Source organism: Schistocerca piceifrons, chromosome 8 (genome assembly GCF_021461385.2).
Source record: "Schistocerca piceifrons isolate TAMUIC-IGC-003096 chromosome 8, iqSchPice1.1, whole genome shotgun sequence".
Taxonomy (NCBI): Eukaryota; Metazoa; Arthropoda; class Insecta; order Orthoptera; family Acrididae; genus Schistocerca; species Schistocerca piceifrons.
Window position 1 is genome coordinate 274,200,032 of NC_060145.1, and position 14,750 is coordinate 274,214,781.

At 39.8% G+C, this 14,750-nt stretch overlaps 1 protein-coding gene across 1 annotated transcript in view; it reads left to right on the forward strand.

Annotated features, from left to right (window-relative positions):
- The window catches only part of LOC124712270 (alpha-tocopherol transfer protein-like), an 80,578-nt gene that overhangs the window by 30,288 nt on the left and 35,540 nt on the right, over window positions 1-14,750 (forward strand). Inside the window, exons 4-5 of the mRNA XM_047242565.1 lie at window positions 8,387-8,645; window positions 13,965-14,075. Coding sequence (XP_047098521.1) covers window positions 8,387-8,645; window positions 13,965-14,075 — 370 coding nt within the window. The remainder of the gene's footprint in view (window positions 1-8,386; window positions 8,646-13,964; window positions 14,076-14,750) is intronic.

Here is a 14,750-nt window from a genome sequence, read left to right on the forward strand (position 1 = left end):
GATCAATCGCTTAGTAGCTGCAAAAAAAAATATGTATGAGAGGAGTTTGATGTAATTCGCACCTGATTTTTGTTCTTTAACCTCCGTCCATTCAGCCAAGTTTTTCAGTGACAAAATTGCGCCATGTCATAATAGGTTCAACAGATATTGTACATGTTTTGAAAGTTTAGTTTATTTTTTGGGCCCAGATTCTTTATGAGTAACAGAAGGAGACGGATTAAAAAACAGCACAGCAGTTAAATTTGTTCTTATCTTTGAAGTTGGATACAAAGGTGTCTGTATTGGTGCATAATTGAATTTTAGGAATTTTCCTTTACAAGGATGTACGGTGTCTTAAAAGACTAGACTATTTCAGTTCTGCAAGTTGGGGATTGTATAAAGTTCTCACGTCTATTCGCCCAGTTGTTACTATTTGAAAAACATAATGGCTTTTAAACAACTACAGTTAGCTTCTGCCGCTAAGAACTCGTTGTTCTAACTTAAACTTTGTACAGGGAGTAAAATACTGAAATACTGCATAGTATTCCTGTTAATTGCCCCTTTCTTATACCAGTAAGCTCATACTCTCAGTCTACAAATTAATATCGTTCTTCTTCGTGCAATCAAACAAAACGGTAGACTCGAAAGTTTAATCTTGTGGAATGAAAACCACCCCTCGGTATTCTACGTGCAATTTTGAATCATAACAACCTTCGTACAAGTTGCACATTAATCATTATAATATGTATGGCGACCAGTACACTATCGCCCTCCCAAAAGAGCTATGATTTAAAATTTATTTCATCAATATCACAGCATTGCGTTATGTGCAGATCATCTCCACCAAGAATTTAAACTTTTTGGAGATACACTCTGTAAAATTCGTTGGAAACTGCTCCGATGTCTTTGTGGGAACATCACTACACAAGTAAGACACTGCTGCAAGACACCATTGTCAACACAGCAGCACTTAGGAATTTGTGTCAGTGTGCTGAAATAGAAAGCACCAGTGGGTAAAAGGCTACTGCTTATCAGAAATGATGTGCTCTTATTCATAGGTAGTCTAAATAGCTAACGTGGCCTGCTAAAAATTTTACATCTGCTATCTTACCTTGCAGCTACAAATCAGTGATTTGCAGTAACGTATTCACAAATCCATGGAGAAGAAATAAAAACTTTGAGATTCGCCGATGACACTGTAATTCTATCAGAGACAGCAAAGGACTTGGAAGAGCAGTTAAACGGAATGGACAGTGTCTTGAAAGGAGATATAAGATGAACATCAACAAAAGCAAAACGAGGATAATGGAATGTAGTCGAATTAAGTCGGGTGATGCTGAGAGAATTAGATTAGGAAATGAGACACTTAAAGTAGTAAAGGAGTTTTGCTATTTGGGGAGCAAAATAACTAATGATGGTCGAAGTAGAAAAGATATAAAATGTAGACTGGCGATGGCAAGGAAAGCGTTTCTGAAGAAGAGATATTTGTTAACATCGAGTATAGATTTAAGTGTTCAGGAAGTCGTTTCTGAAAGTATTTGTATGGAGTGTAGTCATGTGTGAAAGGGAAACATGGACGATAAATAGTTTGGACAAGAAGAGAATAGAAGCTTTCGAAATGTGGTGCTACAGAAGAATGCTGAAGATTAGATGGGTAGATCACATAACTAATGATGAAGTATTGAATAGAATTGGAGAAAAAGGAGTATGTGGCACAACTTGACAAAAAGAAGGGACCGGTTAGTAGGACATGTTCTGAGGCATCAAGGGATCACAAATTTAGCAATGGAGGGCAGCGTGGAGGGTAAAAATCGTAGAGGGAGACCAAGAGATAAATACACTAAGCAGATTCAGAAGGATGTGGGTTGCAGTAAGTACTGGGAGATGAAGAAGTTTGCGCAGGATAGGGTAGCATGGAGAGCTGCATCAAACCAGTCTCAGGACTGAAGACCACAACAACAACAACAACAACAACAACATTCACGATACAAATCCTTTTTTTTACGTTATATCTGCGCAGCATTACTTGAGTATTTCTTCATGTTCTGAATAGTTGTATCATCCAATCTTTTCAGTTGCTCGCCATCAACTTTTACACACGAAACCAACATGTTATCAGTACCAACATGTCACAACATTCTCGAATATAGGACGTCTTTTACAAGAAGGAGGCGAAAACAACTTTCATTCTTATGTACTACCATTTGCACTGCATTTCACTTTCATTTATTCAGCTTTCGACTCTTATTTCAGTTCACGTAATGGCTTGAATACATACTAGTCGAGTACTCGGCCTGAGCAGTCTAAAGTTTTGTATTGTTTAAGCTTAGTCCCGATCTTTAGGATATTCTCCGCTGGGAGACATTGAAGACGCAGGGCAAAAGCAGTGAAGCCAGGCATCACTGTCGGGAAATCAGAAAGAGTACTGTGAAGCTTACCTGCTGAATGCTTGGTGTCATGGGGACCAGACGACGTTCCCAGGAAATTCTTTGGCGTTTACTGGCGGGGTCACAGTGTGAAATGATTAACTAATGTTTAGGTCACTACCGCAAATAGAGTGTATCAGGATATATGATACTGCTGGAGCAATTCAACGTGAAGTTTAATATACTGACTTCCCTCCTGCTCCTCTAATCCCTTAAAAGAAGCGTAAATAAAATTCGTCGTGTGACTGAGATTAACTTCTTTACTGATTGTAATTAAAGATGGGATTGTACTGGCCGACACTGGCGACTCATGAGGGAGCTGCTTTGTGCATTTTTGACGTGGTGTATGTTGGCGGTCAGGACGAATCACTACGTTATTTTGAACGATTACCGTTCGCTTCCGATTTGCTTCTTTGCATTTAGTTACGTCCGACTTTATTTCTTTGCTTCGAATTCATAGGAAGATCATTGTCAGACTGTATTCACTTATTTGGCAACGAGGACATTTACTTTTGCTACCTTCCTTGATTTCATGCTTTTGATTTCATGAAAAGAAGTCAGCCCAAAATAATTATTGGACTGTTAAATGAAAAACAAAACGTTAATCTATGCACAACGGATAATGGTAGGGAGGGCTCAAGCAACCAAAGAATTTAGAAGATATTTGTTTTACAATCAGACACTGTCTATCTTTCACTGACTTTACCAAGATATTTGACTGATTGATTATAATTCATCATTTTGAATAACTAATCAGAATTCGTGTCAGAATTGTTTTTGGGGCTTAAATTATTGACTACGAAACCAAAGATTCTCAGCTGAATAATCAATTTATTGCGGCATGCAAGTCATAGCTCATTTAAAAAACAGAATATTATTTACTGTCTTTTTCTCGCGCTGATGACGCCAATGTCTAACGTATCAGTCTTGTAATTTAAAATATGCGTGGGAACAGGGAATGAGCATTGTGTTACTACTGTTCTTTCTATTGCTCTCATTCATTCTCAGTCTACTAGAAATGCTTTTAATTAAATTGCAACCGAACGTAGTTACTGGCACTATTTGATTTTGACGGGAGCACGCGATAAAATAGCGTAATGTGGACCATGGGGTTAAACAGACAAAAATATTCTTAAATTACGCATATATAAAATTTATTACATCCTACTAAAGTCTTCACATGCACTTATTTGTCATAATATGAATTTCAACAAGAACGATTATTTTGCAATCATTCTGCAGCCAGCACCACAGTGGAACACAAGGCGGTACACTGGAACTCACCTTAGTCGATCGTTGTTGAACAATAATCAAAACTTTACACGAGACACACGCAAATTATAGTCTGAATTACCTCAAGAACGTCCTTTGTTCATTGATTTGTGCACCGAACTACAAGTCGGTAGTCCGAAATCAATGGCTCTTAAATTTATGTGGATAATTTTGGGTTTTGTTATAAAATTAAATTTCACACGCATCTCCTATCTGAACTTCACTAAGGACGCAGGTGGTCAAGTCTCCTTGCGGAACTACTCACGCGGCAGTGTGGAAACAATGACCTGCAGGCCAGAAATAAAAGATTAGCAATGAATTTCGCACGCCAGTATCTCGCACAATTCATACCCAAAATGTCTAACCAGAAATAGTACTATAATCTCCAGTACCTTTTGCTGTACAGTGGCGACAACATGGTTATATCAAACACATTGCGCGAGGCAAATGCTGCAAAGAAAATTCGATGAATATTTCGCAAACTACTTTACGTTAATTACATAGGCCAAAGAAGGAAATCAAAAAAATGATACTTAAAAAACTGTATCACTCACCATTTCTTCACATTTTGCGGTTAAATTTATTAAATTAAGCGATTTTTTAAAGAATTTATCAGCTTATTATGTAGTCAAAATAATTTAAAAAGGAGGTATAGGAATTTAGATGACGTTGGCAGCACTGCTGAAAAACATTCCCTGGCAAAAAAAGGTCGATTCTATTTTTGTGTTAACAGACGGTGTTTTGTTTACTGTCAGCCTAACCTCACTTTCCTGTTTCCTGTACATATGCCCAGTACAATGTCTAATAGTGGTTGTAAAACTCTGCTGACAGTGTTTCTTATATTTTTGGTTAATTTGTGATTAAAACACACCAAAGAAACATGACAGACTTTGTGAAAAAGGTTTATCTATCTAACTTTCGATCTAAACTTGCTGATCAAGATAAATCTTGGGCGCCAAATAAGGTATGTTATGTGTGTGTTGAAGATCTGAGAAAATGATCCAAAAAGGAGAAAAAAGCCTTTAGATTTGCTGTTCCTGTGATCTGGAGGGGGCCAAAAAATCATTCTGATGATTGCTACTTTTGCAGTGTTGATATTACTGGTCATGATTCGAAAAACAAGAAGTTAATAACCTTCCATCCGCCATCTGACCAGTTGGGCATGGTGTAGATTTGCCATTTCCTGAACCATCAGATGATTTAAATTCTACTCCAACAAAAGTATTTTCTGATGTACTATCTGATATAGATGAACCAGATGATGATGAATTCCACTGTAATACAGAAAGTCTACAGCCCAAATTGTTTACTCAGACCGAGCTTAACGATTTGGTTAGGAATATAGGCTTAACGAAAGAAAAAGCTGAATTGCTTTGCTCTAGATTAAAGAAAAAGAACTTATTGGCAGTTGGAATCAGCATATACATATATAGAAAGAGAGAGCAGTAATTTTCCAAGTTTTTTCAAACAGAAGGTGATTTAGTGTACTGCTCAGACATTCCTGGTCTGATGAATTATGGTATTGAATACCAAAAGGAAGACTGGAGGCTGTTTATTGATTCATCCAAAACTAGTTTAAAGGCTGTATTATTACACAATGGTACCAAGGTCGCTGGAACACCAACATGATGGGGTACTACTGTTGGTCACCTCACCGAGTTCAGCAAGCGACTCATCGTAGAAGAAGCTACACAAGAAGCTTCAATGAAAAAAGAGAAAGGAAATACAAACCAATTCCAGCTGACAAGTGAAACCTATATTAACACATATCATTGTTTTAAGTAGCTTCCTGTAAATAGAAACCATGCTTATGTTGTAACAAAGTGTTTCATTAATTTCCCCGTTTACCGTATAGCACAGGATTTTATACTACATAATAAAAAGCATATTGCTCGAAAACTATGTCTGATGCAAAAAACTAAGGTTAGGTTTGGATTCAGTTCATAAAAATCTTTGAAGATCAGCTATCAAAATTAGAAAAGTTTTTCTAAAAATATTTTTCGCTGTCCTGTGTTTTAAAGGCGAGATAATTGATGGCAGAATTCAAATAAAACCAAACGTGGTGAAGGCACCTCGACATCGACTTTGTATTACTGTATTCTACTGTACTCCATGCTCTCGATAAGATACCAAACTTCTAACCACTGAGTTTATCTGTAAAAGTACTAGAAAAGGTGATCGCCACATAACACTGACTATAATTTTGTTGAAAAGGAACGGACTAGCAATCTCAACAATAATATAACTCATCCTCTTAAACTTTCGAAACTACTTGACGGAGCCCAGCATAGCTTCCGTTCACTCTCTGGCCAGACCGGGAACCAAATGCCGAAAAATGGCGGAGCGCCCCTAACGGTCACTCTGCTCTTCCCTGAGGGCTATCCTACCAACCCTCTAAGACTCTGCTGCTACAGGTGCATCTTTGTCCGCTCCCCACAGTAATTAGCTTGTCACCAAAATCTAGGTAAAGCATGCATATCCTTCCCACAATCAAAACAAACACTCATTCAATAATTTATAGGAACATAATAAGGATAAGGGAAAAGATTTACACAGTGAAATAATTAAATAAATCAATACAGTGGCGTCCATGACTTTTCCAGAGGCTCACTGTACCATACCATACTTACAAGAATGACTAACCACTGTCACAGGGTACAGTGCGACTCAGTAATGAGGCGGAATCAATAGTTTCGTCTCAGTTTGTCTTCTGCACGTAATTGGTCAACATCGGGAAAGCAGCCTGTCCGTATGCTCGATAATACAAGTCGATGGAGACCATCCTCATGTTTGAACGCATCGTAATTAAGAAGAGTATCAAAAATAGGGATAATTTTAGGACTTTTCTAATTAATTTGCATTAACTGCTCCAGTATTTTACACTGCCTGGCATAAATAGTGCAGCATCCAGAAGAGGAGAAAGAAACGAAAAGGCCGAGAGGGTATGTGCTGTCATCTCAGTGATTCCAAAATTGAGTCAAATTAACAAAGAACTTGCTGGTATGAGCCCTTTTAGCAGTACGATGTTGCACGTCATTTGGCCTGGATGTAAGCACTGATTCTGTTGAAAAGGGGGTGTCTTAAAGCTGTTGTATCCACTCCTGAGACTAGCTGGCCCACAGTCGCCATAACTGGTTCGTGGTATTCTGGATAGTGGCACTAGGGCGGAGTTGGCGTCCGAGGTGTTCCTACGCATTTTCTATCCGGGACAGATCTGGGGATCTCACTAACCACGAGAATACCTCAGCATCAGTAAGGAGTTCATGGAGACAAGTGCCATCCATGAAAGAACATTGTCCTGTTGAAAAATGGCACCACAACAGTGTCGCATGAAAAGTATCACAAGAGGACGTAAGATGTCCGTGACGTACAGTTCTACTGACAGAGTTCATTCAGTATCAGCAGTGACTAGAATTCATAGCTGATGGCTCCCTACACTATCACAGCCGGAGTAACACCGACGCGCCTCTTCAAAACGATGGAAGAATGAGACCTGTTCCCAGGTGGCCGCTATACTACCCAGCGATGGTCATGACGAGTACTGCAGAACCGTCATTCACCACTGAAAACAATGCGACGGCATTCATCAACAACACATGCTTTCTGTCCACGGCACCGCTCCGAACGCTGCCGTTTGAGTTTTGGCGTTAACACAACCAACGCATGGGACGATAATTTCTAAATCCAGCTCTTATTAGTCTGACCAATGGAATTGGATTACACAGAATGTTGCAAGGATTCCATCTCTTGTTCTCTGATGGTAAAAGCGGATGTAGGGGGGTTAAGATGAGCCTGGTGCACAATATGGCGAACGTCCCTTGTGGTAGTCAGAGGCGGTCGTCTGGAGCCTTAACGACGAATATGACTGCCCTCACGTTTCAGTGTAGTCCAACATCTGGCCATTGTCACATCCAAATGTCCCACAAATATGGATGTTGCACGTTTTGACCAGCCAATCAAATGGAGACCGTCAACGAAGGCCCTTTCAAACTCTGCCAGATGCTGACGGTGTTGTCTCTTACGGATAGAAGACATCTACGTGTCCTTTACAGAGACCACTCAACATATATGACACTGTTCACGTCCCTTATATACCCTACCAGGCATGATAGCAGTACTGAATACGAAGAAGACTTGTTTTCTGTGCATGCCGTTCTACCAGTCACAAAAAATTGCAACTCTCCCGTAATCATTTACATACGCCCGTTGGTATATATGTGTTACATTGTCATCCAACTATGTCTTCTGCGTGTTTGAATTTTTTTTGTCAGGTAGTGTATCTGCGTCCTACAGAAGGCTACTTCCCGGATATTCAAATGGTTCAAATGGCCCTGAGCACTATGGGACTACTTAAACCTAACTAACCTAAGGATATCACACACATCCATGCCCGAGGCAGGATCCGAACCTGCGACCGTAGCGGTCGCGCGGTTCCAGACGGTAGCGCCTAGAACCGCTCGGCCACACTGGCCGGCTCCAGATAGTCCTTGTTGTACACTGACACCAGAGATTTTTGAGGTTAACTTCGTCAAATGTAATTGTTTACATTCCATAAACCATCGTTCACACTATTCATTGCGAGTAATCTCTGGGAAGTGGAAATAAGTCAAAGGTGTATATTTTATTTAAGCATAATCTAATTCGTGTAGATGATGCCCATGATGAGAATGTTGTTGCCTGCTAATAATTACCACTGTGCATATCTCCAGGGTGTTAACGAAACTGCCACAGACAGATGCCCAGGGCAGGCGTGTGATCCTGATGAACGTGGGAAAACTTCCGGCCGGAACAGTTTCCGCCGAAGCTGCCTTCCGGACCAACTTCCTGGGACTCGACATATCACTTCTGGAGGACGACGAAGCCATCATCTGTGGTCAAGTGGTCATCCAAGACATGAAAGACATCACGCTTGGCCATATGACTGCCATTACACCCTACTTCATGAAGCGTGTGGCTACCTGTTTCCAAGTAAGTGAAAGTGGCTATCTTCGGACAGCGCGTCTGTATATTCGTGTCGAGTACCATCTGCATCGGTCACGTCCAGTGGTCCCTGCAACTTCTTACACATTATATAGGTTGGTTTACAGCACCATTTTTATATTAGCTATAATTTCCTGTCATCTGCCTTTTCTGTATTGCCTCTACAGTTCCCGCACTCCATTCCTTCTTCGTTTTACATCTTTTCCGCCTGCCTGGAGGTCCCCATATCCGTAATTTCTAAGGTATTCTACACGGCTATCCATAAAACTTGTAACGTTATGATGACGACATGCACATGATTTGCAATTCATTTCAACGGCACACCCTTGGGCGGGAATAACACCATCTACATTCTGGATATAATTAAAGATTATACAACCTGTTCGTCGTTCGGAAACTGCACTTGAATGGTAGCAGTCTTCGAGAAGATCGTGTAATGGCTTGTATGTGAAGGAAGAACGTCAGCCACAGAGGTCCGCTAACCTTTTCGTCTCATAGGCTACCTTCCAATTTTTCTGTTTTTGGTACGGCCCCTGCCTTACTGAAATTTTTTTTTTTTCAAGTTCATCAATTTCAGATTTGTTTCTGGCAGCTGGTACAGTGTTACTTACTTTGCTAGGTTTCACTGTAGAAGCCAGAGTGAAAATGTTTTTAAAAAGTTAAGCGTTATACAATTATTAATTTAAACAAAACAAAATGCAGATCTGTTACAATTAACAGACAGATGCTTTTAGTGGGGAGTTGAGTCGAACCAGAAGGTTTATTAGCAAATCTGGCTTCAGTTTAGTTATGTTTAACTTTAAATATCCTCGGCCACAGATTTTCAAGTTTGCGAAAAAGAAGAAAGAAAGAAAGAAAGAAAGAAATATTGGCAACCTAAACTGAGCTGAAACCCTTTCTCATGATAGCTCATAATACAAGGTAAGTAAAGGTATGTCGCTCTGAAGCCATCTGCTGATATCCGTTTCTAAACTGTACCTTCGGTTCTTTTTTTTTTACTGCTTATTCCCATCAGTTTTCATATAATATGATATCACTGCACGAACTGGTAATCCACTGTGATATTTCTATATTTAAAACACCTTCAAACCTAGTTTCAAAGTCTCTGTGAATGTTTTGCTTCATTAGTTTCATTCTAACAAGAAAAACTGAAATTATAGTCTTTGTTTTTGTCACATTGAAACTCGCACCTTGTAACTGCAGATTAACCTCATTAAATTTAGGATACAAATCTGTTAAATAAGCAAGATATGTTTTCCATTTAATGAAATATTCTTTCAAAATTGGAATTTCAGCATCTAGAAACAGTCTCAAAAAGTGAGAAAAATCTTATCGAACATCAGCCTTTTGACAGCCAGCGTACTTCAGTGTGAAAGGGTAACTGATCACAGTTCTCGTCATTTTCTTCACATAACTGTCTACATCACATAGAATTCAACGCGTGACTTCGAATTTTGTTCTCTGCGTTAATGTCAAATTGAAAAGACTGATGCAGTATACCACTCAGATTTTTAGCAACTAAGGGTTTCGACGGATGACGCAGTTTATTGCAAGCACCTTTTGTTTAAACTGACTTGTAAATCCACGAAAGCGCCTAGATATGTCAGGTGCTCCATCTGCTGCCTCTTAAACTGTTTGATAAAGGGATCACTTAGCCTATGAAATTATCTTTGACATCATTAAATACTGATTGACCTTTGGGGTCTGTTGTCACTGTTCTCGCGATGATAATTTCTTCCTAGATTTCTTATCCTACAACAAAAGTAATATACTCCAACAACAATGCTTCATAATCAGGTGAAGTTGATTGGTGCTCAAAAGAATTCTTTTGAGTATATCATAAGCAGGTTTGTGTGGAACAGTCTTTAAAACTTGTTCAGTGGCTGATAAAATTAACTGATCTCCGACAGTATGTGGTTTTCACATTTTGCTATAAATAGCGAGGTAATGACGGTATGTTTTTAATAATTCCCCACTATGTTATCATCGACGGCGAGTGTTCATCAGAGACAAGGATATCGGCAGGAGTGCCCCAGCCCAGAGAATCGCGATAGGACCGTTATTAGTCTCTATATAAATGATTTGGCGGGCAGGGTGGACAGCAATGTGATACTGTGGCGTACGGTAAAGTGTCGAAGTTGAGTGACCGTAGGAGGATACAAGATGACTTAGACAAAATTTCTAGTTGGTGTGATGAATGGGTGTTACCTCTAAATGTGGAAAAATGTAATTTCATGTGGATGAGTAGGAAAAACAAACTCGTAATGTTCCGATACAGCATTAGTGGTGTCATGCTTGACACAGTCAAGTCGTTTAAATACATGGGCGTTACGTTGCAAAGCGATATTAAATGGAACGAGCACGTGAGGATTGAGACAGGAAAGGCGAATGGTCGACTTCGGTGTATTGCGAGAATTCTAGGAAAGTGTGGTTCATCTGTAAAGGTGACCACATATATGACACTAGTGTGAGCTGTTCTTGAGGACTGCTGGAGTGTTTGGAATCCGCACCAGGTCCGATTAAAGAAGGACTTCGAAGCGCTTCAGCAGGCTGCTATATTTGTTACTGAAAGGTTCGAACAACACGCATGTGTTACGGAGCTGCTTCGGGAACTCAAATGGTGGACTCACTGGTGGAAAGGCGACGTTCTTTTCGAGGAGCACTATTGAGAACATTTAGAGAAGCAGCATTTTAAGCTGACTGCCGAACGAATATACTGCCGCCAAAACATATTGCGCGTAAGGATCACAGAGACAAGGTAATGAAATGAAGTATCAAGAATTGGATCAACAATCTTTATTGTAGCAATCATCATACAATTGCAATTACATGAGAAAGAGTGGTTACAAATCGAGCAATTATATTCAGAGCTAATATAAGGTAATATAAGAAATTAGGATTCATAAGGAAGTATTTTCCCTCGTTCTACTTGCGAGTGCAACAAGAAAGGAGTACCAGTGGTACAGGGTACCCTCCGTCACGGACCGTAAGGTGGATTACGGCGTTTCGATATAGATAGTTTCGTAAGTCGTGCCCTTCCACTAACATAAGCGTATACCACTCTTTTCAACATTTATCTCCGTACTCTACACCTAGTAATCTTCCACTAATTTTCTAAACATTTAATTTATGTTCTTTCGTCTTCTTCGTTACCACCTACAATCAGCTGGTCGTCTGCAAACAGTAGACTACATATACTCCAATTTCTCACTTTAAAACATTTTCTTTTATTTTTGTTGTCATGTGTGTTTGGACTGACTTTGGTATCGATTGGCCAACATAAAGCTATCTCGGAAATTGGGCACCCCCTGAAACATTAGTATTAATATCAGACAAATGCTGTTCAGCGTACCGATAACAATTTTTTGGTGAATTTTGTAGCGTGTTGTACGAGTTCTCATATCCGTAGAGTCTCAATCAGGTCTCATCCCAAGAAAAGAAACACTTAAGTTCCACACGTCCCGATGCCGTTCATTCATAAACCTCTTGAGTAACTGAACACAGACAGGTTAGCCTGAAAGATTTATTTTACACACAACAGAAAATTTATAAGGATAAACAACCAGGTCCTTTTTGATAACACTCTCTTTCGACACTTTTAATCCCACTCGCACAGCTAACCAACATTTGATTTTGTTGGAGTTATTTCAAGGCTATATTTAACTTGAGAAACGTTTTCTGTCTTCAGACGCGTTTCATATAGTTTTCTAATGATGTCTTATCTGTTTAGCTGACGTTGTCAATAAATACCGACATTATTTTTCTTAGGCAATTTTGTTGTGACCACACCGTAGCAATATCATTTCTTTCTTGCCAGTGCTAACATCTGCATCCGTATAACTCCTCGTCCAACACCAGGTATTATCTGTAATATACACATCAGTCTTTATCACTTCCAGCTGTTTTCGTCTTTACTAATGCCACCACCACTACTGAAATGCATGACATTTATCGTACCGCTTGTCAATTTTCTGCCGAATTCCATCTTTCTTCTTTATCTTTGCTTATATCACACGTCTTTAACTGTTCTTTAAATACTCATAGCCACAGAAATCGTTACACCTAGACGGACAAAAGTGATTAGCAGTAGCGTTTGCCAGATAGTTAAAGATCTGTAAGAACAATAAGTAAGAGTCAATTTGTTGTGTGTAGGCCATACATTTATTCCCCTATACATTACACCTCAGAATAAGATATGAAGACATTTTGTTTACCACCTAATTCGTATTTCTAGTAACTTTGGGCAAAATGCTGTCATTCGTCGGGCGTGAAATATAAACAACTGACGATAGCACAAAAATTGTGCCGGTTGGTGCAGTGCATTTCGAATTTCATAAACCCATATGTACATGAAATACATAACGCTTGAAAATCTGATTGCCATAGTTTTATGTTATTCTAAACTGTTATGTTTTGCACCTGTAAGATATCGATGTTTGTCGAAACAAGTTACAGAAACATAGATGCAATCATATAGCAATTCTGATCGTAAACACAATGTTGATTTCAAACTTTAAACAGTGGAAGTTTTGGAAAACAGTCTAAGGCAGTAGTTTCAGTGTGCTCTCGGACCATCGTGATCATTCCTGCGACTGAACTTTCTCACGTAGTTCTAGCACATTTACACGTTTCTGAAACATTTTGGCGTTTGCAATCACCTGGGAATTAACAGATCATCGAGATATAAAACTGCTATTTTATGGAGATTTCCAGGACAGGAGTATGGTACTACGAGCGATTTTTTTTAGCTTTTACCGTGGGTGCAGTGGGAGATGAACAGAGGAGATGCAGATTTATTTCCTTTCTCCGTGAACTTAGAGAACTGAACTGAGACGAGATGATGACGGATGACAGCACACTGAGCAAAGCATTTTCAGATTTCTTATCGTTGTCTTTTAGTGATGATCACCCTGTTTGTGACTTGTTACACTGTCATGAACCAATAGAGATCTGAAGTTAGCTTCTAGGGGTCCAAACCGCCGATGTCTCTGAAATAATTAACCAGTTCTAAATCACAAACTGTAACTATTTCTCTGCAACTCAGAATGTCTGGTATGGTTATGCATTATTGTTCTGACTACTGCAGCAACGTAACCTGTAATTCACTTGTAAGTTTGTGCACAATGGCATTTATTTGTCTGTGTGTAACTTGTGCAAACAGTTGTAAATACAGATTGAAAGGAGTCAACTTTGCATTAGAAACTGCTAGATCTTTTCTTTCCACTGAACAGTTAACAGCACCATAGTGGTGCTGAATTAACAAACTAATTGCAAGAGAGGGGCTAATGCTTTTTCTGGCTTTTTCAGGAGGCCTACCCTCTGCGACCCAAGGGAACGCACATAATAAACGTTCCTCCTGGTGTCGAAAAGTTTATTAGCCTGTTCCAGAGCTTCATGAAGGAGAAGCTGAGACGAAGGGTATGTATAACTTCAGTCTTGAACTGTTTTATCCATGTCGCATATCTACATAGTGGCTATCAGCCTTCAAACTGACACGAAAGGAAGAACTAGAACCCTTCATATTATATCTTCAATTTTTATGAGACTAAAACTTTTTTCCAAGGGTCGTATATATCCCCAGTGGCTCTTAGTGAAAATTTTGAGTTTATTCGACATGAAAGTCACTTCAGTGAACAGAACTAATGGTTTGATATTTACGCTGTCCACCTGTCAAAAGCCTGAATGACAAGGCTTTGCAGGGCGGACCGCTATGAGACTTGCACGAAGAGAATCAATGAGGTTCTGGAAGATACCGACAGGAAAGTGGAGTCACAGCGACTCCAGTGTTGAGACCATCTGCGCTAGGTAGTATGTTGTATGTTAACCGGGGACCTAGAAACGACGGAGAGGCTCCGTCCCCACCGCAGCCGCAGTGGCCCGCGACCCCACGAAACCTCCGCCGCCCCACACCAAACCCAGGGTTAATGTGCGTTTCGGCCCCCGGTGGACCCCCCAGGGAACGTCTCACACCAGACGAGTGTAACCCCTATGTTTACGTGGTAGAGTAATGGCGGTGTACGCATACGTGGAGAACTTGTCTGCGCAGCAATCGCTGACTTAGTGTAGCTGAGGTGGAATAAGGGGGAACCAGCC